The 26,536-nt window shown below is 56.2% G+C and overlaps 2 protein-coding genes across 4 annotated transcripts; both read left to right on the forward strand.

Moving 5' to 3' along the window:
* The first annotated feature begins 936 nt into the window (after positions 1-936).
* On the forward strand, positions 937-12,147 carry C8H15orf39 (chromosome 8 C15orf39 homolog). Of its 3 annotated transcripts, none has more exons than XM_078333722.1 (3): positions 937-1,168; positions 6,105-8,849; positions 10,723-12,147. In XM_078333722.1, exons 1-3 carry the CDS (start codon positions 1,075-1,077, stop codon positions 11,088-11,090), a joined length of 3,207 nt encoding a protein of 1,068 aa, XP_078189848.1. In that variant the 5' UTR covers positions 937-1,074; the 3' UTR covers positions 11,091-12,147. The 3 variants fall into 3 exon arrangements, with proteins under 3 accessions (XP_078189848.1, XP_035117706.2, XP_078189849.1); XM_035261815.3 differs by lacking the exon at positions 937-1,168 and adding an exon at positions 1,929-2,106; XM_078333723.1 differs by lacking the exon at positions 937-1,168 and adding an exon at positions 2,961-3,136.
* A 5,295-nt stretch (positions 12,148-17,442) lies between these two features.
* Positions 17,443-26,248, forward strand: LOC103791354 (golgin subfamily A member 2-like). Its single transcript, XM_035261863.3, has 11 exons — positions 17,443-17,612; positions 19,557-19,676; positions 20,272-20,331; positions 21,530-21,616; positions 22,022-22,109; positions 22,481-22,620; positions 23,827-24,045; positions 24,129-24,231; positions 24,312-24,412; positions 24,511-24,640; positions 24,727-26,248. Exons 1-11 carry the CDS (start codon positions 17,505-17,507, stop codon positions 24,924-24,926), a joined length of 1,356 nt encoding a protein of 451 aa, XP_035117754.3. The 5' UTR covers positions 17,443-17,504; the 3' UTR covers positions 24,927-26,248.
* The last annotated feature ends 288 nt before the right edge of the window (positions 26,249-26,536 follow it).

A 26,536-nucleotide genomic window follows, 5' to 3' on the forward strand; every position in this document is an offset into this window, starting at 1 on the left:
GGAAGGAGGGGCAAGCCGACTTGGTAAGGGGCAAGAGCAGGGAATAGCTTGTGATCCACTCAGCTGCAGGCTGAGGTTAAGGGTGTGATATTTGGTGTGATGTTTGCTGTCAGCACACAGATGTATTTTCCTGAGATCTGGGATTTATTTTTTTTTTTTGAGACAGAGTCTCACTCTGTGGCCAGGTGCCAGGCTGGAGGGCAGTGGCACAATCTTAGCTCACTGCAACATCTGCCTCCCAGGTTCAAGCAATTCTCCTGCCTCAGCCTCCAGAGTAGCTGGGATTACAGGTGCACGGCACCACACTCAGCTAATTTTTGTATTTTTAGTAGAGACGAGGTTTCACCATGTTGGCCAGGATGGTCTCGATCTCTTGACCTCGTGATCTGCCCACCTCAGCCTCCCAAAGTGCTGGGATTACAGGCTTGAGCCACCACACCAGGCCAAATCTGGGATTTTGTACCAGTCTGCTGTGTGACCTGGGGAAAGCCCAACCCTTTCTGAGTGTCTACTCCCCAGATGGTTCCAGACTCTATTTTTTTTTTTTTTTTGAGATAGAGTCTCGCTCTGTTGCCCAGGCTGGAGTGCAGTGGTGTGATCTCGGCTCACTGCAACCACCGCCTTCTGGGTTTAAGCGATTCTCTTGCCTTTGCCTCCCGAGTAGCTTGCTGGGACTACAGGTGCTTGCCACAACGTCCGGCTAATTTTTTGTATTTTTAGTGGAGACAGTTTCACTGTGTTATCCAGGATGGTCTCGATCTCCTGACCTCGTGATCCACCTGCCTCGGCCTCCCAAAGTGCTGGGATTACAGGCGTCAGCCACTGCGCCTGGCCTCCAGGCTATTTCAAGGTCTTTCAGCTCTAAATGAAGTGACACTCTTCCCCCTCCCCCAGGTGACCTCACTTCCTCTTCCTACCTGCAGTGCCCAGCCCCTCCTCCTCAGCTCCAGCTGCTCCAGCTGCTTGGTGACTCTTGGAACCTGCGGCCTCGGGCCTGTTCTGCTCTGACTCAGGGAGAACCTACCTTTGGGATCTGAGGGGTAGTTTTGCTTCCTGAACTGACTGACCTTTGGCATGGCCACCTGCCTTCCTCTCTCCCACTGCGCACACCTGTTCCCAGTCGTCGGGCAGCCCAGGAACTTCGAGGAACCAGATTTCTTCAGATCAGGTAGCAGCACTGAAGGGCTCTCATCCACAGTCGGATGGCCGAGGGAGAGGCACCCCTTCCACCCCTCCAGCCTCTCTTCGCCACACACCATTCCTGGCTGAGCGTGCGTCACCCTACCGGCCTCACAGGCTTCACGCAGGTCTGCCTCACGGAGGCAGCCTCACTTACTTTGCAAGTCTCCCAGCACTCTCATTCCCAGCCCTTCCAGGGATGGAGAGATCGCTGCTTCCTGACAGTCGCCCTGCTCTAGCAGGAGTTGAAATACATTTGTCTGGAAATTGTCCCCATTGACTACACCGAAGTGAGGGAACAGATCAGAGTCCTTCTCCAGGGCCCTAATACAACTAGTGCTGGATAGGGGAGTGCCGGCACCTATTGTGTGCCACATATTTGCAAACACCCTTTTCCACGCTTACACTGCCACCACTATGAGGAAGACAGAATTCCACTTTTGCAAATGAGGAAACTGAAGCTCAGCGAGGTCAAGTGGCAGGAGCAAGGTCGCATCGCTAGATAGTGGCAGTGAATGAACGATCTAACGGAGTGACTGAGGGCGCGCGACGGGCCCGCCGGGCACTAGTTCGTGGAGCGTGGCGGGTACCAGCGGCGCACGGCGCCCGCGGCCGGCTCCCGGCGAGCTAGCTGGTCCCACGCGGGCGCTCGGCTACCGCAGGCTCCCAGAGGCGGGGCCGGGCTCTTCCCCCACCCCGCGAGCCGCCCCGCCCCCTCCCCGCCCCCAGCCCGCCCCGCCAGGGACCGCAGACGGCGCCCGGCGGCGGCGCGAACAGCAGCGAGGTGGGTAGCTCCGGGCTTGGTGCTCGCCGCGACTTCCCGCGCAGGGCCCGGCCGGACTAGGACCCGCAGCCTGAGCGACGTTGGAGGATGCGGACGCGGAGGCGGCCTGGGGTAGCGACGGCGGGAGGTCTGGCGCTCTGCAGGTAGGAGCTAGCCCGCTCAGCGGGCGCGGAAACTTGGGCCGAGTTTGCGGGCGGCGCGTGTGGGGAAGGGGTAGGTGACGCTGCCCCAGGGCGCCCCTACCGGTCGGCCCGGGGACTGAGCATGCCGCTCCTGGGCCGAGGTGCGGCGGCTTCTGGCTGCCGCTGGCCCCCTCTGGCGGGCTGCGGGGCAGGGGTGGCGCCGCTGCTCCGACTTTCCCCGGACTTCGAGGCTCCAGGGGCCTGCTCTCGCCCTGGGGCTCCGGCTGAGGCCAGACGCCTAATCTAGCGAGAAGGGGCTCGGGCCGAGCTCGCGGGCCTCCTGCAAGGCCCGGCTCTAGTGGATTGCTGGGCGGGGGGGGAAGCGGATCGTGTTGGGGGGAAGGGGATGTTGTAGGGGGCGGGGACAAGGGGGTGACTGGAGGGCTGGGCCTGGGGTGGCGGGCGCTCAGGCGCCGCGGGGCCCTGGACGCGCCCTGCTGGGATGGGACGGCCCTGTGGTTTCCTTGCCTCCTCTTGACTCACCCTCTGGCCACAGCCCAGGCTGGCGGGATCGCCCTGAGGCGGAGGCCGCCCGGACCCCGCGGCTAGGCCGCCCCTGCTCCGGGACCTCCCGCCGGTCTGCGGGCGTCGCTGTGGGGCTGGCTGGGTGCACGGGCTTTCCTGCGTGCACACGTGTGCCGGGGCCCGAGCGAGGGGAGAGCGCAGTTCTGGAATGGCGTGTGTGCAGATGTGGGCCATGCATGGACGTGCAGGCGCGGGTTTGCATGCGTGGCGGCGGCCTGTGTGTCAGCCTGCTGGATGCACGTGCTTCTCAGCGCCGCCGGGAGGGGCTTGGGGACACCCGGAAGCCCGCCAGTACGGGTGCCGCGGCAGCCTCAGAGCCAAGTCGGCCGTGGGCCCCAGGCACCAGAGTCAGGCTGAGGGGGGTTAGGAGATAGGGGATAGAGACGGTCCGTTCACCTTCCCCTCCACTGGAGACTTCGGGCTGCCCCAGGTTGGGTTGTAGCGTCTGGAAAGCTCCGAGACTCAGGTAGGGAAGGTGGGAGGTGGAAGAACACTCGCAGAGGCCCCATCCAGCCCTCCGGGAGCATCCAGATGCTGGCCACAACTGGGCAGGAATCGACCTCTTCCTGGTCTTTCCCATCGGCCATCCCGAGGTCCCTGGAAGGTGAAAGCGGGAACGGAGACACAAAGCTGTTCCTTTTCCATTGCCAAAGGCAGGGGTGGTGCTGCGGTGGTGGGCTCTTCTCCGGGACCCTGGCCTGGGTGCCGAGTGAGGTTGGAGCTTGGCAGGGAGGATCAACAGAGCTGCTTTTCCAGGATGACCTGAGCCTGCTCCCTGGGCACGTGCCCTGTCCGAGAGCCTGGTTGCCTCAGTATGGGTCAGGGAAGGAGGCATCTACATTTTGGCAACTGTTTTGAATGGAGGAGCAGGCTCCCTTGAGGGAGTGAATCCTGGGCTCTCCACTTCCTACTGGCAGGACAAAGGTCACTCCCACACCCCTAAGAGTTCTCTGTGGGCTCCATGGAGCCCACACCCTCCCACAAAGACTCCCGAGGGTCCCAGGTGGCCTCCTGTTTACTGGCTGGGTCCCGGGTGGGGGCCTCAAGAAGTCTCCAGGGCAAAGGGTATTGCATGAGCTGAGGCCCAGGAGAGAGGGACTCCTGTGGTTGGGGGTGGGGATCCAGCAGGCCCCAAGGAGCATGTGGGAAGACCAAAGTCAGCACTTAATTAACCCTGAGTGTCCCAAGGGTGGGAGTGGGGAGGGTCCCCACCCCAAAACCCTACAATTACTTCTCACAGCATTGCTGTGGAGTGAGAAAGGGGGCTTGCACCCCTGGATAGCAGGTTTCTCTCATAGGCCACTGCTGTTGGTACTGTCACCTGTGTCCTAACGGCCTCTCCATGTCTTCTGTAGGCTGGCCTGAGGTGTGGGGTTCTGTCCAGGAGCTGAACCAGCTTTCTGAGTCTGCCTTGGTGGGCATAGGCACTGGCCCCCACACTAGCCTTGCCTTTCCTAGCCCCAGAATGTGCTGGTCTAGCTCAGCCTGTGGCTGTCATTGGCTCCAGCCAGAAGCAAGGAGAGGGATGGTCCTTTCTTGCTGGTCACCGAAACCTGTGACACTGCCCTAATTGTAGCAAGATTGAGCTGGCTGACCCTTTGTAAGCCACTGAGTTTCTGGGAGCAGGATGCTGGCTGGGGGAGGTAGAGGCAGGTCAGCGTGGCCCCAGCAGATGACCCCCTCATGGGTCACTGGGCATCTGTTGCCCGGAGGACAATCCCCATCCTTCCTTGGTCTTGCCTTAGAGTTTTGTCTTTCTTCAGCACAGTTTTTCCATCAATACAATGGGAGTAGTGGCCAACTAGCACTCTGTGGCCCCTGGGGCCTCCCTCCCTGGACTTTCTTTTTTCTTTTCTTTTTCTTTTTCTGAGATGGAGTCTTGCTCTGTCGCCCAGGCTGGAAGTGCAGTAGCGCAGTCTTGGCTCGTTGCAACCTCTGCCTCCTGAGTTCAAGCAGTTCTCCTGCCTCAGCCTCCTGCATGGCTGAGATTACAGGCGTGCACCACCATGCCTGGCTAATATTTTGGATTTTTAGTAGAGATGGGTCAGGCTGGTCTTGAACTCCTGACCTCAAATGATCTGCCCACCTCGGCCTTCCAAAGTGCTGGGATTACAGTCGTGAGCCACCACACCCAGCTGCCTTCGTGGACTTAGTACACACATGCCCCTGGTGCTGTCTTGTCCCTCCACCCCCTGTGTGCCTTGGATTGGAATTGGCCATCTGCAGCTTGGGGGCTGTGGGTGGAGCCAGGCTCCTCTTGCTCTGGGACCTTTCTGCTGGTGCTACACCACCATCTGCTGGGCTGCCCTGACTCCTGCAGAGGGGGAGGAGCTAGTGGGAGGGGTGTGGCTTGTACTGACTGTGTTCCCTGTTACTTCTCCTAAGGGACTGCCCTCTAGAGCCAAGTCCAGGATCTCTGCGTTGGCTTTGGGCCTAGGGATCTGGGCTGGAGGCCCAGCTCTGCCATTTTTGACAAGATGAGCAGGTCATAGGAGTGTCACAAGAAATCTGTGAATTTGTAGACAATACTCAGATTCCATGTTTTGGCTGCAGTGGGCATCACTATGGCATCTTGAAATAGAACCCCGTGGTGGGAGGCAGGAGATCTGCTTCCAAGAAGGGGCGGGGGTAGGGTACGCCAAGTGACCCTCAGACCCAGTGCGCCTACAAATTGTGAAACCCTAAGAAGGAGAGGGTCTTGGGAGTTGTATGTAGGAAAATCCAACAGAAGGGGCCCCTGGAGTATTGGGGTGGGGGGTGGTCTGTGTAGAATAGTTCATTAAATAAATGGTTCTGCAGCTTAAAATCAGGTGTGATGGGTTGGGATCAGGTGTGATGGGTTGGGATCAGGTGTGATGGGTGTTTCATGCCTGTGATCTCAGCACTTTGGGAGGCCAAGGCGGGAGGATCTCTTGAGTTCAGAAGTTCAAGATCAGTCAGGGCAACATAGTAAGACCCTGTTTCTACAAAAAAATACTAAAATTAGCCCGGCATGGTAGCAGGTGCCTGTGGTCCCAGCTCCTTGGGACATGACTTGAGCCCAGGAGGTTGAGACAGCAGTGAGCCAAGTTCATGTCATTGCACTCCAGCCCAGGCAACAGAGTGAGACCCTGTCTCTCTCTTTTTTTTTAAGATGGGGTTTCATCATGTTGGCCAGGCTGGTCTTGAACTCCTGACCTCAGGTGATCCACCCACCTTGGCCTCCCAAAGTGCTAGGATTACAGGCTTGAGCCACCACGCCCGGCGACTGTGTCTCAAAAAAGTATACCTAGGAATTGAAAACCCCTGTCATGTGAATCATGCACTCAGTCTTAACAGAGCATCAATTAAGGGGCAGGTTTTTGGGTGTGGCAGTGAGCCTATGGGAGCAGCCTTTTGCCGCTTGCCTGTAGCCTGTTTTCCTGACAGCCCTTGCCTCTCTCCCTCTATCCCAGGTCAGAAGTTGAGTAGCAGGGGCCCAGGAGGGCTCGAAGCCTTCACAGTGATGGCAGAGAAGCGACCACTGGGAACTCTGGGGCCTGTGATATATGGCAAGCTGCCCCGCTTAGAGACAGACTTGGTGCCCGAGCACAGCCTGCCCCCCTCTGATGGCAGCCAGGTCCCCTGCAGCTACAAGGGGTCCTACTTCTCCTGCTCCATGGGGGGTGCTCCCAAGGCTGAGTCTGAACAGCTGGCATCCTGGACCCCTTACCCACCCTTGTACTCTACGGGGATGGCAGGACCCCCACTCCGGGCGGACAACCTGCTGACCAGCTGCCTGTTCTACCATTCACCAGCAGAAGGCGCTGAGAAGATGCGGGACTCCAGCTCTGCTGAGCTCCTGCCCTTCAGTCCCCAGGCCCACTCCTACCCAGGCCCGCCGCTGGCAGTGCCCAAACCTGTCTACCGCAACCCTCTGTGCTATGGGCTCTCCACCTGCCTGGGGGAAGGAGCGGTGAAGAGGCCACTGGATGTTGACTGGACTCTGGTGACTGGGCCCCTGGTACCCTCGGCTGACCCACCCTGCTCTCTGGCCCCAGCTCCTAGCAAGGGCCAGACCCTGGATGGCACCTTCTTGCGGGGGGTGCCAGCTGGGGGATCCAGCAAAGACTCCTCAGGGAGCTTCTCTCCCTGCCAGCCCTTCCTGGAGAAGTATCAGGCCATCCACAGCACGGGCTTCCTGGCCTCCAGGTACACAGGTCCTTACCCTAGGAACTCCAAGCAAGCAGTGTCCGAGGGGCCCTCCAATCCTTGGACCCAGCTGGCCAAACCCCTGGGGCCACCCTGTCAGGATACTGGGCCCACCCACTACCTACCACCCCACCCTCCACAGGCCCCGCCTTGCCCTCCAGCCTGTCACCACCCAGAGAAGCAGGGCAGCTACAGCCCAGCACTCCCACTGCAGCCTCTGGGGGGCCACAAAGGGACCGGGTACCAGGCTGGTGGGCTGGGTGGCCCCTACTTGAGGCAGCAGGCAGCCCAGGCACCGTACATTCCCCCGGTGGCGCTGGACACTTATCCCTACCCCTCTGCCCCCCACCCAGCACCCTCACCAGGCCTCAAGCTGGAGCTGCCTCTTGCTCCACGGTGCCCACTGGACTTTGCCCCCCAAACACTGGGTTTTCCTTATGCCCGGGATGATCTCTCTCTCTATGGAGCATCCCCTGGGCTTGGAGGGACGCCACCTTCCCAGAACAATGTGCAGGCTCTGCCACAGCCTGGTGCCTTCCAGAGGGCATGCCAGCCTTCCCCAGCCAGCCAGCCCTGCTCGGAACCTGTGAGGCCTGCACAGGAAGTAGAAGAGAAGACCTGGCTGCCCAGCTGCAGGAAAGAGCAGCTCCAGGCTCAGCTCAGTGAGCACTCTGGGCCGCCCATCGTCATCAGAGACAGTCCAGTTCCTCATACCCCGCCAGCACTGCCCCCCTGTGCCCGGGAGTGCCAGTCTCTTCCACAGAAGGATGGTACGAGGCCACCCAGCTCTCCACCAATGCCTGTTATTGACAACGTCTTCAGCCTGGCCCCCTACCGTGACTATCTGGATGCACCTGAGGCCATAGCTGAGCCTGACCCTGCCACAGACGAGCCTGACTCAGCCCTAGCCACCGATGAAAGCCAGGACAAAGGCTGCAGGGGGTCCCTGCCCGCCCAGGAGGACCCCTCAGGGAGTAAGCCCTTAAGGGGCTTTCTTAAGGAGGACGTAGCCCTGGACTTGAGTATGAGGAGGCCCACAACAGAGGCCTCCCCTGTCAAGGCTCCCAGTCCTGTGGAGCATGCCAAGCTCACTGCAGCTGGGGACGTGCCAGATGTGGGCATCATGGCATCAGATCTGCCAGGCCTGAAAAAGGTAGACACAGAAGCACTAGGCTTGTCTGGGGTGCCAGTGACCACAGATGCCATGCCAAGCACCAACTTCCACAGCTCTGTGGCCTTCATGTTCCGGAAGTTCAAGATCCTCCGTCCGGCACCTTTGCCTGCAGCTGTGGTCCCGTCCATGCCCACCTCAGCTCCTGCTCCTGCACAGCCTGTGCCCACCCCCACATCTGGGCCCATTGGACTGCAGATTCTCGCTCAGCAGCCCTTGTCCCTGACCTGCTTCAGCCTGGCACTGCCCAGCCCTCCAGCCGCAGCTGTGGCCTCCTCTGCCTCTGCCCCTGCCCCTGCCCCTGCTCCAGGCCCTGCTCCGGCATCTACTTCCGCAGCAGAGGACTCCCCGGAGCAGCACTTTACAGGACTACACACATCGCTGTGTGATGCTATTTCAGGCTCAGTGGCCCACTCTCCTCCAGAGAAGCTTCGAGAGTGGCTAGAGACGGCTGGGCCCTGGGGCCAGGCTGCGTGGCAGGACTGCCAGGGTGTGCAGGGGCTGCTGGCTAAGCTGCTTTCCCAGCTGCAGTGTTTCGATCGCACCCACCGGTGCCCCTTCCCCCACGTGGTGCGAGCTGGCGCCATCTTCGTGCCCATCCACCTGGTGAAGGAGCGGCTCTTCCCTCGGCTGCCACCTGCTTCTGTGGACCATGTGCTGCAGGAGCATCGTGTGGAGCTGCGGCCCACGACGCTGTCGGAGGAGCGGGCACTACGGGAGCTCGCCCTACCGGGCTGTACCTCACGCATGCTGAAGCTGCTGGCACTGCGCCAACTGCCCGACATTTACCCTGACCTTCTCGGCCTGCAGTGGCGTGACTGTGTACGCCGCCAGCTGGGTGAGCATGGGGCCGCCCCAGTGGCCACCGGAGCGGTGTGAGCAAGTGACAGGTGTGTGTGCTGTGTGAGTGGTCACAGCTGGGGCTGAGTGATTCCAGGGACTCCTGCCTGGGCAGGGGGCTCTCGGGTGGGCTCTAGGTACCCCCGCTCATTGACCCTCCAGACTGTTAGTGAGCACCTTCACAGCCTCCTTTCTAGTCCCCTGAAAGTGCCAGCTGCTCTGTCCCCATGGAAACTCGGCCTCCCCTGGTGCTGCACCTTCCTGGGTCCCTCCTCTGCCTGTGCCGTCTCCATCTTGGGTGTGGTGTTCCCGGTGCTCTGGTTAGACCCTGTTTTCTAGCTGAGATCATTTCCCTGAGTCTAGCCTGGCCTCCCAATTTCTGAGCTTTCGCCCCAAATAACCCACTGCTTGCTGGTCTTCTGCACCGGGTCTCTTCCCACACTGAACTTATCCCAAATCATACTCCTGAGCCTTCCTCAGTCGCCACCCTCAGTCTTTTCCACGTCATTGAAGGGCACCCCTGTTCACAAAGCTCCTCATGCGTGAGATCTCCTGAGGGTCACAGGTGCCTTTCTGACCGAGCGGTTCTGCAGTCCTCAGCCCTGACGGCACAAAAGTGCCCATAGGCTGCGTCGTTTTGTGGTCTGTTTTTCCTCTACTCGACGTCTTGTGTCTACTATTCTCCAGCTTGTATTTTTAATGTCCTGGAGGATCACACAACTACGAAGTGTCCCGTGGCATGTATGATCACACTTCTTCAGCTAGGGATCTGATGATGGGACCGACGGGATTCCGCCATTGTCCCTCCTGCGTCAGTACACCTGGCATCACGGCCTGAGGCCCCCTCTAGTTCTACTCTCCCTGTGGCCTCCACCGCCACCCTCTCCCATCCGCCTCTTCCTGTAGAATCTGTTCCTCCTAGTTCCATCCCCATAGCAGCAGCCTTGCTCTGGCCCTTACCTGGTCAGGATGGAGAAGGGCCTGAGGCAGTGAGATGCAGATGCTGATCAGCAGCCTGGCTGACCAGCATCCCTGATCCCTGAACTTTACAGAATTGGAGCAGATGCCTTACTGGGATGCAAAAGAAATCCAGGCTTAGGCGTTCTGTTACCACTGAGTGTGAGGGTCAGGCATCACTCAGGGCTGGGCTGCCCAGCTCAGTCCTCTCCCCATACAGTTGGGCTGTCTGGGGTCCAAAGAGGGTCAGGTCCTTGTCTTCTGGGCTGCCTAGTGGGCAGTGGAGTCTGGGTTCCACACAGTCCCCGCCTGCTCTGAGTGGAGCTTGCAAGAGTCGGGGGCCTGGGAAGGAAGTGACTGGGACCAGGCTTCCTGCCTCTGGCTGAATAGTGTTGCCCCTGTTCTCACTCCCTCCCCCCATCCTTGGGGGCTCCTTTCTGTGTGTGCCCCTAGACAGTGATTCTGGCCTGCCTTTCTTCCGGGTTCCTGCGCTCCCCAGCGTGGCTTTTAGGGCAGTCCCTGCCTGGGCCTGGGCTGGGGCTTGGGTTCTGGCTCTGGGGCTGGCATAAAGATGATGGCGGTCTTATGTATGGCAGGGCCCTCTGTTCCCATCTGGACAGTGGGTATTGGGTCACACCAATGGTTCCTGACCTGCTGAGCCCCTTTCCTTTCATCCTTGTACCCAAACAGCCTCTCCTGAGCAGTGCCTGCATCAGATAGAGCTCTGGGGTCACCTGCGGAGAAGCCCATCTTTTTGGCTTGGATGGTCTGGCCAGTAGGCACATGAGGGGAAGGGGTGTGATGCCAGCCTGATGTGGGGCAGAGCAGAAGCACTGTATGGGGGGGCTCTGGAGGCCAGGAGGTGGGACCTGAGGGTACGGGGTCTGCAGCCTGACTATGTGTTCATTTTGCAGGTGACTTTGACACTGAGGCTGGAGCTGTGTCCCCCTCAGAGCCCACTGTGGCCAGATATGAGCCAGAGAAACTTGCCCTGGCTCGGAAGTCACCGGCCCCCAAGGTCAGGAAGCCAGGGAGGAAGCCACCAAGCCCTGGCCCAGAGAAAGCAGAGGCAGCTGCTGGGAAAGAGTCCTGTGGTGCCTCCGCTACCCCTGCTGCCAGCACCAGCCCACCTGGCCGCACGCTGAAGGCCCGCTTCCGCAGTCTGCTGGAGACCACCTGGCTCAATGGGCTGGCCCTGCCTACCTGGGGCCACAAGGCCTCAAGACCAGACCGGCCTTCGCCCCACCCACAGCTGCTGGACAGCCAGAACCCTCACCTGTAGCGCTGGTTGCCAGTGCCATGTGTACGGCGGTCACTCTCCAGCCTTCCTTCTGCCTGCCCAGCTGCCTGGGCCAGGAGTGGATGCTGGGGCCATGGCTGCTCTCCTGGATGGGGTCCAGCTCTGACCCTGGGGCCCACCCAGGGTGGGCTGAGAGCCCCTGAGCTTTTCATGTGAGGGTCTTTATTGGAAGGACTCCTTCCTGTTTCTCCCTGGAGAACACACACATGGGCTCTGGAGCCCGACAGGCCTGGGCTTGAAACCCGGCTCGTGTTCTTGCTGCGTGACCTGGGCAAGACACGTCACACAGCAGAGGGCTCTGTTGAGCCCTCATTCCCCACGTGGAAAATGGGACAACGCCACCTACCTCACAGGGTTGTCGTGGGGATGCTGCCTGACACGTACTCCGTCACGGGTTGGTCTCTGCTTCCTCCCTGGGATGGCAGAGAATCGGAGCCAGAGAACCTTCCTATAGAAAGTCTTCATGTGTCCTAGGACCTGGCTGTCGAAGAGTGGTGCCTTATGCAGTGGATGTGACTCACACCTTCAGGAGTCTCCCCCAGCACCTGGGGTTGGGTTGGCCCCAGTCCTCCAGCCTGGAGCTCCCTGAGGGAGCCTGCACTGCCCACTCCCAATCCCCAGTGATGGTGCAGGGATGCAGCCTGGAGCTGGTGTCCTTGTTCTGGGGCTGCCACTGCCACCCCAGGAGGCCCCAGGCCTGTCCTGAATCGATGTCAGTGCTTCCCTGAAGTGCCTCCCCCACCCCAGGCATTCTCCCAGGAAACTTGCGTTTTTCTAGAAGCGAAGCAGCTGCTGGGGTTCGGGGACTGGTGCAGGCAGGCTGAGTGGCAGCTCAGGCTCAGAAGGCCACTGATCGTCTGGACTGAGGACCCTGCTGCTCCCCAAGCCAGAACCCATCAGCCAGGCCCACTGGCAGCCACCTGCCTTCAGAGGACTGAGTTGAGCCAGAGGCTGGCAAGCTCTGGATCTTATTTAAGGGATGTTGATGAGCCTCTGGGCCTTCAAGGCAGCCATTAAAGCACCTGGCTTGTGTTCGGAAGTGGGGCCTGGCTGTGTGTGGGGTGGTGGCTTTCATGTTCGTCACTATGTACCTACCCGCTGCTCTCAGGCTGCTCTCCCTGCTCCCAGTCCAGAAGGTGCTGAGCACTTGCTCCAGCAAGCGGCTAGCTCTGGCTCTGTGGGCCCCTCTCCCATGCATACTTGCTCCGGGAAAGCTCTCCCTCCTGGGACCCCATGGGTCCTGGTGGTGGTGGGTCGGTGGCTTACTGCCTGTTGAGAAATGCTGGTCACTAGGCCCCAGCACATGCCCCTCTCCCAGGGCTAAGCATGCCCTTCACCGTCTGTGTGGAACTCCCAACCTCCCCATTGCTGGTGACCATGCGGCTCAGTGTCATCAGCTTGGGTGAGTGGCGGGTGGTTTCCTGGGCCCACTCTCAGAGACCCTACCCCAGCTGGGCTCGATTTCCTCAAAGGCTTGTTCTCAGGGCAGCTAAGGTAGCTTCCTGGGCCAGTCTTCCCCCTCCACCTGGGCCTGGGGCCAGTCCATTGGGTCATGATAGACTTGTGTGGCATCCTGGTGGTGGGGCCCAGCTGCGCCATCCCTCCTGTAGCAGCCTGGCCTGACACTAGGCTGGGATTTGGAGTGGCAGCTGCCATTGTCCCCTTATACTGTTCATACTGGCCTAGGAAGAGTCCTGGGCTGTGGAGGGAACAGGTAAGCACAACACATTGGCCACTGCAGTGTCAACCTGGAAGAGGGTCCTTGGGACCCAGAAGAGGTTCCTAAACTGGACCTTGAAGACAATTAGGAAGTCATGTGCAAAGTGGGGTCTGGGTGGACAGAACCGAGCATGCAGAGTCTTGATGAGTCGTGCGGGGAAATCCCCAGGTGGGGCTGAGAAGCCTGACTAGAAATCGAGCAACCCGTAAACTCAGTCCCATAACCTGAGGAATGGGGGCGTGAGCCACGAGGGATCATGTGAGGCTACCCCTACAGGGATGGAAGAATTGCAGTGGAGGAGTTTCTGAATCCGGGGCTCCCCCAGGCCCTGGGCAGACATGGGTGCCTCATCAGCTCTGTCAGTCCGTCTCATGGCCAGCGCATGACTGGAGTAGGCGCTTTCTTTCCTTAGATCCTTCCTCTTCCCTCCCCCTTCTCCTCCCTCGCTCTCTCGCTGCACACCTGTGGCCCTGCTGCTTGCCTGACACACATCACCTATATTTTGGCCACTGTCTTTTATTTTTGCGATGGAGTTTCGCTCTTGTTACCCAGGCTGGAGTGCAATGGCGTGATCTCGGCTCACCAAAACCTCCGCCTCCTGGGTTCAGACAATTCTGCCTCAGCCTCCTGAGTAGCTGGGATTACGGGCACGCGCCACCGTGCCCAGCTAATTTTTTGTATTTTTAGTAGAGACGGGGTTTCACCATGTTGACCAGAATGGTCTCGATCCCTTGACCTCGTGATCCGCCCGCCTCAGCCTCCCAAAGTGCTGGGATTACAGGCTTGAGCCACCGCGCCCGGCCATGGCCACTGTCTTGAATGGAGGAGCAACCTCCCTTGAGGGAGTGTGTCCTGGGCTGTCCACCTCCTACCGACAGGACATAAGGTCACTCCCACACCCCTAAGAGTTCTCTGTGGGCTCCATGGAGCCCTCACCTCTCCCACAGACTCCTGAGAGTCCCAGGTGGCAGCCTCAAGAAGTCTCCAGGGCAAAGGGTATTGCATGGGCTGAGGACCAGGAGAGGGACTCCTGGGGTTGAGGGTGGGGACCCAGCAGGCCCCAAGGAGCGTGTGGGGAAGACGAGACCAAAGTCAGCACTTAATTAACCCAGAGTGTCCCAAGGGTGGGGGTGGAGAGGGACCACACCCCAAATCTCTACAGTTCTCACAGCATTGCCGTGGAGTGAGAACAGGGCTTTCACCGTCATAGGGGGCTCTGTCCACCAAGGCCCCTGACTTCCGGGGAGCCCACACCCACAGTGCCCTTCTTTCTGAATGCTGGCCCTTCCACAGCCTGGATGCTTGAGCCTGGGCAGAGGGATAACGACCCCTGAACTGTCTTCACAAGCAGAGAGGCTACTTGTCGCCAGGCCCTGACTGCTCGGGCTGAGCTCAGCAGCAGGCCTCTCTCACCAAGACCCCCTGGACAGAAGGGGTTCAGCCCTGAGGACCCAGCACTCCCCACACTTGCATGTCCCTGCCTGGCATCCACCCTGGGGACCCACTTGCCCCCTGCTCCCAGCTGCTGGCAGCCCCATCTTGACTCGTCCGGGATTCCTGAGGCCACACCAGGAAGCAGCCGGCAGCTGGGAGGCACACCTGCTGTTTCTGCATCTTTTTTTCTGGAGCTTACATGGGTGGGAGGGGCTACAGACTCCAGGGATCCTGCAGGCCACGCCTCCCACTCCCTGGCTGAATGAGCTTTCTTCTCAGGGGTCTGACTGGAAGGCTGGGACCGACCTGTCACAGAGGCAGGTCTGAGTAGTCCAGGCCCGTTCCTACTCTCCATCAGGGCCCCTTCTGTTCATTTGTGCAGCTGCCTTTGCCCAAAGCACCAGTGATGTCTGCGTGGACTGTCCCTTGTCCCCAAGGGGAGTGTGGCTCCTAGTCCCAGCCTGGGTCTCCATCACTGGCTGGCTGGTTCTGCTTGCTGCATTCTCTCCACACCTGCCTCCTGCAGCCCAGGGGTCAGTCTGGGTGCAGACCTGGGAAAGGTCCAGGAGCAGATTCTGTCCCCCAGCTCTTGCTTCCTGTGCACCAAGGCAGCCAAAATGCAGCAGCAGAACCAGGAGCACTGGCTTGTCCCAGTATCCGTGTTTTGGGAGGCTGAGGTGGAAACATCACTTGAGAGCAGCCTGCACAACATAGCAAGACCCTGTCTCTACAGATAATAAAATTGGGCATGGTGGCATGCGCCTGTAGTCCCAGGTACTCAGGAGGCTGAGGTGGGAGGACCGCATGAACCCAGGAGGTCAAGGCTGCAGTGAGCTATGACTGCACCACTGCACTCCAGCCCGGGCAACAGAGCAAGACCCTGTCTCTAAAACAAGAAACAAAGTGCATCGTGTGTGGAATCCAGCTTCTGTCGTGTGGACCTGACCTCACTCGGTCCCATCAGTGAGTGGGAGGCTGCCTGCTGTCTTCCAGAACATTCCCACCACTACACCTGTGTTTCTCCTGTGTTCCCTGGCAGGCTTTGTGAGGGGGCCTGTCACCTACCCTCTGGCTTCCCTAAGGCACAGCTCAAACCTTTCTTGCCACTGAGAACCTTCTCCTGAAGAGTCTTACCCTCACCCACAGGCCTCCTCATTTCAGAGCTTTTGGTGGGGTGAGTACCAGGATTGACTCACTGCTACCAGCTGGGAGGAATTGTCCCTAGGGTTGGGTCTCTGGATGGCATATGAGGATCTAGACGAGGACCCAGATGCCTGTAACCTGAAGGGCAAGGGCCTCAGCTACCAGGGCTTCACACAGCCCCTCGTCCAGCCTGACCTTCTGGGACAGGCCAGACCCCTCCATCCTTTGGTCTTGGTCCCTACTGGGAACCCTGGTTTCCCTGGATTACCCACTTTGACTCCAAAGGTAATAATGCCGACATCCCCCGTGAGACCGTGACAGACTGAGACTATCGTAGGGTTGCCTGGCTCAGAGTCACCATAGCCAGGCAGAGCTGAGGTCCTGGCCCTGTTCAAGGCTTTCCGAAATCCCTTCTAGCTCTGGTACCTGGGTTCTTCCTCACCCAGCTGCAGCTTCTCCCACCCCTTCCACCAGGTGACAGAGAACCTGGCAGTCTGTGAGCCATAGAAGGCTTCAGTTTCCTTCTGGTGAGGGATGAGAACCAGCTTAGGGCGGGAGGGAAGAGGGGTCTGGGGGCCCTCCCAGCCCTGCCTCTGGCATTTGAAGGATGGTGGCTGGGCAGCAGCATGGTTTAGGCTAGACAAGGCGGCCCCTAGGTTAATAGCCAGGCCTCAGACAGTTGCTGCCATGTCACCTTCGCTTCTGCACATGCTGACCTGGCATCCCACCTAGTTAAAGGTCCTCAGGCCTCCCGCCCCTGGGCATTTCCCCCACTCCCTGCCCAGGCACAGCTGTCCTTGTCCTGGACTCATCTTCAGAGATGCTTGTCCAGCACACAGCTTTGCTGGATGTCGCAGGCTGGGCCGGGCCCCCTGCCCTGCACTAACCTCTTCGTGAGTCTCAACTAGACTGAGCCGCAGCTTCAGGGTCAGGACCGGCTCTGACTTAATTGAGGACAAGGGGGTTACATCTGCTTGAGTTCTTGGCCTCTATGGTCTCTTTGGGGCATGATGCCCCTCTGTCCCATGCTTAGGTGCCCACATGTGGCCACAAGTGCCTTTCCTTCCAACATCCGTACTTCAGGCTGCTGTCCAGGCACCTGTGGCTCCAGGCAGAAGCGTGAGTGCAGAGCCAGGCCTGGGCTGACGTTCTGCAGGTGCTGCAGGAGTTGACAGCCTTGGCCACGCAGCCCATGGCCATCCATTCCCCTACACTGTGGCTGCCCCCAGTCCACCATCCTTCCAGGGCCAGGCCTGGAACCAAACTGACTTCTCTCTGGACCTGACAGGTTCTTGGCTGAGTATGATGGTCTTGCCCATTTCTTTGATTATCCTCAACAAGAGGTTTATAGAGCCATTGGGAACATCACATCTGTCTACCACGTCCTCACCAGAGACATGACTGCCTTGGGCCAGGCCTGGGACAGTCAGAAGTTACACTTGCCTGTTGAAACCCAGATTCATTGGCTTCAATCTAGGCAATGGGCTGATGGGCAGCTGTCAGTTCTCCTGTGCTTGGGGGAGGCAGGAAAGGAAGGTCAGGCAGGAGATCTGCTTGGCGCCCACCTGTGCCTGTCTCACCTGGCTGCAGGTGCATTGGAGACTGAACCCCTTTCTTGATCTGCAGGTGTGGATTTCAGGTTTCCAATGGTTGTCAGGGTGTGCTCCAGTGCTCTCCTGGCCCTAGGGAACCCTGGGCTCCATGAGGCCTTGGCCTAGGCAGGATTGTTTCCCACACTGTCATCTCCCCATACAGTCACCTCCCCAAACACTGGGCTGCAGGCTCTGGTATATGTAAAAGTTCAAAGGCAAAAGTCGGCCCTTCCGCTCTCCCGGAGTGGGTGGCCCCTCCCCTCTCAGAGTGGGCGGGGACAGGAGTTGCAGGGGCAGCTTTCCTTGGGATGCCACAGGTCTCTCTGGAGCTGCCTGGCCACGTCTCCTTTCCTTTCATCTTTCTCATGACCAATGGGATTGGAGCATGAAGGCCACGCCCCTGTTCTACATTCTAGTGTGGTCCTGGTTACGCCTCCTCTGGCTCAGACACACAGCTGCCTGGTAGAGGAGTGGAGCTGCTTACCAGTGCTCCTTTGAATTGTGCTGATGTGGCGCCAACCCCACCTCCCTCCCCAACCCCACCTCCCTCCCCCACCCACCATGTCGATGTCAGAAGAAATTCACAAGATAAAATTAGCCTCGGCTAGGAAAAAGGTAACATGGACACAGATCCCCTCCGACAGCAAGACTGCTGCCAGAGTCCATAACACTTCTGAGACACACCAGACTGGGTGGGCCTCTAACCCTGCTGCCTCTGGGCTCCCCCTACCAACGTCTTGTCAGTCAGCCCCACCCCTTCAGCAAGGAGCCCAGCCCCTACCCTTGCCAGTCACCCCAGGGTGACTTTGGATGTGTAACTCCTGAGGCTCCCCGCTCCCTACTTGGACCTCACCTTTTCCTGCCCCAAGCCTGACCTTCCTGGGCTCTGTGGGCTCGTGTCTCTAAGGACCTGGGTCTCCGAGCCCCCGCCCTCACCAGTCATTTCTGGGTGACTTTGGGCTGGTGACTCCTGGGAATTCCTGCTGCAGACTCTGCCCTCCCCTCCTCCTCCCCCAGGGTGACCTCCCTGTGCTCTTTGGGCTGGCATCTCCAAGGACCTGGGTCCCAGCCCTGCATCCCCCTCCCCCATCATGGAGCAGTGACTCAGGCATCTCGTGGATGTGGTCCCCTCCCCCAGGAGGAGTGGAATGTAGCGATGTCACAGTCCCCCTAGGAACCATCATTCCTGCTATAAGACCAGCCTTTGATCTTACCGCCCAGTCCCCTAAGCATTCTCATAGCATTTCTGGCTCCTCTGGTCCCAGCACATATTTCCAGCTGGTTGGGGAATGTGGACTATGGGACCTAGGAGTGAGAGGTTTCAGGCTGCCCACTCCTTTAACATAGACCTTGACAGTGTGAAAAGCCTACACTTCCCTCGTGAGCTCAAAACATTGACAGTGTCTCTGGGTGGCAATGGGAGAATGGGTTTGGTTTGGTTTTCTCTCAGGCTTCTACTCTCCAGAGAGACTTTCATGTTACTTTCTGAGTTCTCCAGCTCATCTTCAAATTCTCCATGGGTTTGGGACCAGACTGCCCTTCAGTCACTGGCCTCTGGAGTGAGATTTGCTCATCTTCTGTGGAACAGATCTTGGGAAATTGAAACTGACAGCTTGAATCTTCCTCAAATCATTGCAACTCAGGCTACTTTGAATGCCACGGGATAAACATGGGAAATCTTTCTGAAGCATCAGTTTCCCTTGAGTCTCTAGAGAGAGCAAAAGCATTAATGTACTTAGGGATGACAGTCACATAGGTTTCTAAGAGTATACCAGACCTCTCTCAATAAGACTTGGGTTGTCCTCCTTCTGATGAATTCCCAGATTTAACAAAAAGGCTGCCTTCTGCCATGAGGACACATTGATATAATAGTGTGAGAGGTACTGGTGCTCTTCTTTTTTTTTTTTTTTCTGAGATGGAGTTTCGCTGTTGTTACCCAGACTGGAGTGCAATGGCACGATCTCGGCTCACGCAACCTCTGCCTCCTGGGTTCAAGCAATTCTCCTGCCTCAGCCTCCCGAGTAGCTGGGACTACAGGCGCGCACCACCATGCCCAGCTAATTTTTGTATTTTTAGTAGAGACAGGGTTTTACCATGTTGACCAGGATGGTCTCGATCTCTTGACCTTGTGATCCACCCACCTCGGCCTCCCAAAGTGCTGGGATTATAGGCATGAGCCACTGCTCCTGGCCAGTGGTGCTCGTGTGAGGCTGTATGACTCTAAACCACATGGCATACAGTTCCTGCCTACTTCATGTTGATTTTTCTACCTCTGCCTGTGGTTTTGGTCTCTGGCAGTTGCTAATTCGTGGCAAAACCCTAGAGCTTGGAGTCAGAGGAATGAGTTTAAGTTTTAGTATTACTTTCTCTATTTTCTTTTTTTTTTTTTGCCATGACATCAATCCCTCTCGGTCACTAAGTGAGTGTGACAACACAGTATAGAGTTGTTGGTGGCATTAAATCAGATGGTGTATAACAGTATTTTGTAAAAACTGTAAAGTAGGTTGTGACTGTAGGGGTTTGTAGTTCTCATGGGCGTTACTGCTCTTTTTCCCACAGTTAAAAGAATTTCAACAAAGAAACAGTCCTGCTGTTCCATCTCGAGTGAGAAGAAGAAAGAAAAGAAACAACAGTAGCCGTGAGACATCCGCTTCTGATGGTTGCCAGTCACCATGCCATGTGAGTCTTGGCGGCCAGGCTTCTGGGGAAAAAGGGCCCAAGGGGCAGTAGAGGGTAATTGTTAAGGTTGTGGAAGAACTTCTGGGTACTGGTTAGGAATTCTGGGTTTGAATCCCGCCTCTCCATCTGTGAGGGATATGATTTAGGGCAAGTTGCTTGAGCTTTTTGGGCCTCTCCTTTCACATCTGTGAAATAGAGGTGATATTGTCTGACTTCCATTTGTGAGGGTGAAATGAGATTCGTTATTGCTGTTGTTTTGTTAATCCCTAGTACATGGCCTGCTGTAAACACCCAGGACACCCAGGAAATGGTCCTTGCTGTTTGGTTTTCCTCACCCCCCGTCTCAAGGGGAAGCCAGCCCAATGAGAACAGCCATTTGCTGTCAGGCTGTCCCTTTAAGAGTCACTGAAAGGGCCCCAGAAGGGGATGATGGGAGATCAGAACCATGAGAGGAGCTGGCACAAAGGAGTTATGGGACAAAGGGTCTGAGGGAGGCAGAACAGAAAATGCTGCCAGCTGATGGGAAGAAAGGAAGTCAGAGGCTTGGACACTGACGGGGACAGAACATCTCCATGTGCACTCTCATCTCTTGTAGTCAGCAGCAGGTGGTCACAAGGAGGGCCCTGCACCGTGTGCCACCATGAAAGGTCCAGAGGTAAGAGGCCCTGAGCTGAGGTACAGTGACCCTGCAGGCCAGCCCTCCACCCTTCTCCCACAGTGGCAGCTGGGTGCCCCTCTGCCAGCTGAGACAGCCCCACACACCCCAACCCTAATGATTGTTCTCTCTACCTCTCCCTCAATCCTCCTCCAACTCCTCTCCGCATGTGCCTCAGAGCGCACACCAAGTACAAATAGCCCTGGACCCGAGCTCAGTCACAACTAGTGAACTGAGTAACACCATCGACTTATTGGTAAGAGTCCAGTGGGGTCCCCTGATTCCACGCTGCCAATCCTGGGCTCCAGTTTCCCCTTGGGGCTGCTGTGGGTGAATTGAAGGGCGCTATGGGGAGCCAGCACTGGACGCAGAGTTTGGAGGCCAAATGCCCGCCCTGCCCTTACCTGGCTGTGGCCTTGGCCAAGTCCTAGGTGGGGGACTGGGCACTTGGCCCTTGGACTGTGAAGGTACAGAAGAGTAGCTTTAGTATGTTACCATTTGTGTAGAGAGAGGAAACGTGTGTGTGTGTGTGTGTGTGTACATACTATGATAATATACATAAAACATGTCTGCAAGGATTTGTAAAAAACTCAGGTGAGAGCACAGGTGGCTGGGAGATACTTCCCTTCTGTACCTTCTAAGTTTTGGACTATGTGAATGTATCCTCCTTTCAAAATATGAGCAAAAGATTCATTTCCCCCTTCCTGTCTGTGCCTCCAGACCCAGCAGAAAAAAAAATGGACTTAGAGAATCAGATGGACCTGGGTGTTCAAATCCCAGCTCTGTCTAAGTGATCTTAGTCAACCACCTGACCTCTAATACTCCATGTTTTCCGTCTACACAATAGAGGTAATGGTAGTAACCGCCCCTCATGGTGGTTGTGAGGTTAACTGGGACTGTTCGCAGGCTACCTGGTGACGCACTCAATAAAGGTTCCAACAGCGGTAGTAACGACAGGAATAACAATAGGATATGATGTGACCTCTCTGGGCCTCTGTTAGCCAGCTGTAATTGTGGCCTCTTTCCCTGTGCCTTCCAACTTTACTGAGTTCTTTTAAAATCCAGACCACGGGATTGATTGTGACTTGATCTTTACTGACCGAGTTGTGTATTAAGCCCAGCCCTAGCCCTTTTAAGGGGCACTGTGTGGAATGGCCCAGGCTCTCCAGATTGAAGCTTCTCGCTCTTCCCCATCCAGCCCTCAAGCCGCCGTGAAGCAGTCCTTGAGCAGCAGGTACAGCAGTTTCTACAGGAGCGGGAACTGCTAAAAGCGCAGGTGGCAGAGGTGAGACTATGCAGAGGGAGGGATGTGGAAGGAAGATGAGCCCAGGTGGCCAGGAGCAGGTGAGGACAATGACAGCCCTTCCTAACTTCTGGGTCCATTCCTGCGGGTGACGGAGTGTCTTAAGAAAGCTCAGCTAGAAAGAGACACTTACGCTCAACAACTCAAAACAGAGAAGGTGCAGTGGCAGCAGAAAATCCTCAAAATGGCAGGAGAAGTGAGAGCTGACCCTTCAGCCCCCACCTTAGATAGGTCACTGGATCTTTCTGGGCATCTGTAAAATGAGACTAGTCCAGCCAGGGGTGGTCACAGGACTGGGCTGTGTGGAGCTGGGGGCGGAGAGGGAGATGGTAGCCTGTCCAGCCACCAGCCCTTCTCCAGGGCCCTTTCCCGCTGTTCTTTGGGCAGATTGAAATATTCAAAATGGAGAAAAGTCAAGATGCAATGAAAATCGAGAAGCTGAAGGGGAGCCTTGCCCACCTACAAAACCTTCTGGGTAAGATGGGGCTGGCGTGACCCGGGAGCAGGACGGGCATCAGAGGGCTGTGGGGGTGGCTTAGAGTGCCCCAGGGAGGTGGGTGGCTGGAAGGGCTTTGAGGCAGAGGGAGAGAGATCTGTGCTGGGAGATGGCATGTCTTGTCATCTCCATGGGCCTCAGTGTCCCCATCAGAAAGAGGGAGGGTGCCCGTCGTCAGCCACCCACAGTGCTCTCTATCTGAAAGTGGCTTGGAAGACTGGCTACCATTTGGGTGTGAGGAATCATTAGCAGTGAGGCCAGGTTTGGGGAGCTTGAGAGGAGCTGTGCACCCAGAAGAGTTTTTTCTTTTTTAGAATCCAGAGGCCCTTATTGTCTGCTTCCTTTCTCAGCTGAACCCCCAATCCCAAAGCACCCACAGGGCCCTCTAACTTGGAAAAAAAACCTAAAAACTGAAACCAAGTACCTGAGAGATGAGCCACGGGAACAGGAGAGACTGCAGGAGGCGAAAATGAGGCTCTGGGAGACGGAGGTGAGGCTGAGAGAACAGGAGAGGCTTCTTGAGCAGGAGGGGCTTCAGGAGCAAGAGGAGGAGCTGGTGTGTTGCCCACCTGGGGAGGCTGCCCTCCTCCCCAGCCGTCCAGTCCTTTGTTTTCCCACCTGTAAAATGTGAGAGTGTAGCCCTCCCATGAAATGGGCTTTCTAAAGGCACCTGGGAGCCAGAACCCTGCTCTGATGGCTGTGGGAGAAAGGAGACAATTTTTCTAACCTGCCTCCACCCTTCCTGGTGCCATGGGAGGCAGACACCAGTCTGGACATCATCATTCCAGCTCGAGGCATGGAGCCCCCTAGTCATAGGGCAAGAGACAGTGGTGTGAGAGACTCTTTATGCTGGGTGCGGTGGCTCACACCTGTAGTCCCATCACTTTGGGAGGCTGAGGCAGGGTTTGAGATCAGCCTGGCCAACATGGCGAAACCTCATCTCTACTAAAATTACAACAACCACAAAAACAGCAAAGCTGGGTATGGTGGCACACCAGTAATCCCAGCTACTCAGGGGGCTGAGGCATGAGCATCGCTTGAACCCAGGAGGTGGAGGTTGTGGTGAACTGAGTTTGCACCGCAACTCTCCAGCCTGGGCCACAGAGTGACACTCTGTCACAAAACAAAACAAAGCAAAGTCTCCTTAGATCCAAACTGGATTCCGACCTTGATTCCACTGGTCACCATTCAACTGCTTTGCATCTCTAAGTCTCTGTTTCTTTACCTTCCAAAGGAAGTTAGCATTTTCCCTGCGTGGGTGCTGAGGAATAAATGAGATGATTCGTAGAAAGCGTTAGGCATGTAGCACACTTGGCAGATGGTGATTGGCTCCCTCTGCTTTTCCAGCAGTCTGTGGCCTACAGTTTAAATGGTGGAAAGAAGGATGTGAGATTTGAGGCTGTGGAAGGAGACACGGGGTTCTAGGCAAGGGAGGCAGTCTCTTAGGCTGGAGCCAGGGGCCAGGCGTGTGGGCAGGCCACCTTCCTCTGTGGTCCCTCCCAGACCCCCTTATGCTCTTGGTTTCCCTGCCTTCTGATTCCTCTGGACCCTCATCCCTTCCGGGAGCCGGTGGTCAGACACCTTCGTGACTGACAGGTGCACCCTCTGAGGCCCCAAGGGAAGGGGCTGTGCTCCACCTCCCTGCCCCGTCTGTCCTGTGTATGCCTCTACAAGAACCCTCACCTCTTGCCTTCAGGTGCCATTTCTGAACGCTGCTAAAGCCAGTGCCCAGGAGGAGCAGGCACGGCTCTGTGAGCAGCTCCAGAAACAACAGGTGTGCTGCCAGCACCAGGCTCAGCTGGGGGCCTCGGCCCTGAAGGAGCCAGAGGCAGCGGCCGCAGCCACAGGGACTGGGAGCGAGTCTGGGTGTGGGGAGACCCAGCGGGCCCTGCAGGGAGCTCTCGACCAGCTGCAGGTGAGTGAGTCCTGGCAGGGGCCAAGAAGGGTGGGGGAGGGGCAGGTCGCTCCCGAGATGTGACCCCATTATTTCGGCTCCAGAGAGACTTCATGGACATTGTGAAGGAGAATTCGGATCTGAAGGAGCGGGTGGAAAAACTAGAGCTCGGATTCATTCAGCTCTCTGGAGAGAGAGACGTGATAAGTGAGCAGGAGGCCAGGCAGGGCAGGGGGAGCTGCAGGGTGGTGGGAGGGGCCCCAGTGTCTGAGCCTGTCCTCCCACAGGAAAGTTCGTCAAACCAAATGACCGTCAGAGGGCAATGGCCAAGACCCAGCACCAGAAGAACGATGTTAGCATGCTGTCGCAGGCCGAGGAGGGGATGAAGGTAAGGTGTACAACATCTCTGCAGGGGTGAGGGGGATAAGGGTGGGCGTGAGCATGGGTGCCGGCACCAGCATGGCAGCTGAGCACCCGTTTCTCCAGGTAAAGCTGCTAGAGCTGCAGGGGCCAGTGATGCAGCTTATGATCAACCATGAGGTCGTCCAGCACCCTGCTAATGAGCCCACTCCAGGGGCCCCAGCCCCCCAGGAGCCTGGTGCTGCTGACAAGGATGGTGAGTAGAGCCCTCAGGCGGGGTGGGCAGGCAGGAGCAGGGGAGGCTGGCCCTGCACTCATATCCCTGCCTCCCTCTCTCCAAAGAACTTTGTGATGTGATCATCGCTGGCAGCCTGCAGCCTGCAGGAGGGAGAGTACACCACAACCCCACTGCACAGCAGATGGCACATGGCTTTGTGAGCTGCAGGACAGCCAGCAACACCGACCCTTGGGCAGCAGTCCCACCACGCCATGCTTTTACCAGGCTGTGGGCGAAGGAGCGGGTAAACATCACGATCAGCTAAGAGCTGGCCCAGAAGTTTACAAACAAACAAAGTTATAGGCTTAGTCTTCACGTTTACTTCATTTGAATGTTAGAGCCACTTAGGATAATTTGTGTTTCTAATCTATAGTTTATTTGTAAAAAGTTAAAGGAAAGTGGGTCTTCGTGTGGCTTTCACTGATGTTCACGCTGGCATTTTTTAGAATTTTTGATTTTAAATTTGATAATCGTAGGTCATTAGCATGCCTATCGAGTTTGCCCTTACGTGGTGGGAGTTCAAACACACAAAGACCCACTATTGGCACAAAACTATTCTCGCTAGTTTGGAATAGGCTGCCATGGTTATTTAATGTTATTGCAGCCATGTGTATTCATTATGGAATTCAGATACAATTTGCTTATGTTCTGCTATGATACTTGATCAAATCCTATTTACAGTGAGCTCTTAATTAGCTCAATATGTGCTTTGCCCTCACGTGCACACTGTTTATTACTTTGTAAGATGCCACTGTGAGTACTGACATTTAGAGTTGTTGAAAGGCCGAGAACTGGAAACAGCCTTTCTTCCATGTTCTGTGTATTGCAAATGGGAGTAATAACATTTTGGGGAGCTTTTAAAATCTCACAGAAGAGGAAAGCGGCCTGCTCTGGCTGGTATGTGCAGAATAGAGTAGTTCATTGGTTCCTGTGCCAAGAATAAGCGCTGCGCTATGGTAGTTCTTTTAGGGTTTTTCTGTGCTCTGGGCTCATGAAGATACTGCATGATAAGCTGCAGCAGCTGTACTCTTTTTTATGACCTACAAAGAGATGATTTCTGAGGAATAAAAGGCTCCCATCTTTGATGGATGTGGAAAACCTTTCCTAGCTTAGAGCATTTACAGCTATAATACATTGTAAAGTCAGAGCTCATGTTACCTGTTTTAATCACATGACTCTAAGTCTCAGTACACAAAAGGGCACTGGTTGGCATTCTTCTTAATGTATTTAGTAAAGGCCATAAGAAATCCTTTAAGATAAAGTGTAATTTATATATATACATATATATAATATATATGAATGGAAATTTGTATCTTAGAATGGATAGGCACTAAATATTGATGACTGAACAGTTAATGTTTTAGGACACTTGGTATAGTGAGTGCCTTGCACACAGAAAAAGACCACGGATGAGATTATCCTTTGTATCATTTCACAGTTTTAAAAATTGCTATTGATTACAGTTCACATAGCAAGTTGCTGATAAAATGTCTGTTTTTAGAAAACATCTCCAACAACAACAAAATCCTTTCAGAGTTTAAATGTCCAGAAAAAAAATAAAAATTTTAATAAAAAATTAAAAAAAGTTTAAATGTCCCTGGAACAGGCACACAGGGTGTAGTCAAGAATGAACTAGAGTGCAGGAAAGCCGTGTGACACCTGGCGTCCCTCTGTGTTCACGGAGCTTCTTTGAGGCGAGATTGACTTGACCGTCCAGACTTCTCTGGCTAATACCTATTTTTCAACCACCTTGGTTACTCTGACATAGGAATTGCCTTGTTTTTCTTCAATGAAAAGGACTTTAAACAATAATCACAAACATTATTATAAACTAATATATGTGAGAGTACTTGGCTGAAAAAAAAGGAGTTTCAG

This window comes from Callithrix jacchus, chromosome 8 (genome assembly GCF_049354715.1).
Source record: "Callithrix jacchus isolate 240 chromosome 8, calJac240_pri, whole genome shotgun sequence".
NCBI classification, from domain to species: Eukaryota; Metazoa; Chordata; class Mammalia; order Primates; family Cebidae; genus Callithrix; species Callithrix jacchus.

Bases quoted from the DNA above. Each gene is read 5' to 3' on its own strand.
- C8H15orf39 (XM_078333722.1), top strand. From the start codon at position 1,075: ATGGCCACCTGCCTTCCTCTCTCCCACTGCGCACACCTGTTCCCAGTC. The intron at 1,169-6,104 runs GTAGCAGCACTG...CCTCTATCCCAG, and splicing joins ACCAGATTTCTTCAGATCAG to GTCAGAAGTTGAGTAGCAGG. The intron at 8,850-10,722 runs GTGAGCATGGGG...TTCATTTTGCAG, and splicing joins CTGTGTACGCCGCCAGCTGG to GTGACTTTGACACTGAGGCT.
- LOC103791354 (XM_035261863.3), top strand. From the start codon at position 17,505: ATGTGGCGCCAACCCCACCTCCCTCCCCAACCCCACCTCCCTCCCCCA. The intron at 22,110-22,480 runs GTAAGATGGGGC...TTCCTTTCTCAG, and splicing joins CCACCTACAAAACCTTCTGG to CTGAACCCCCAATCCCAAAG. The intron at 24,046-24,128 runs GTGAGTGAGTCC...TTTCGGCTCCAG, and splicing joins GAGCTCTCGACCAGCTGCAG to AGAGACTTCATGGACATTGT.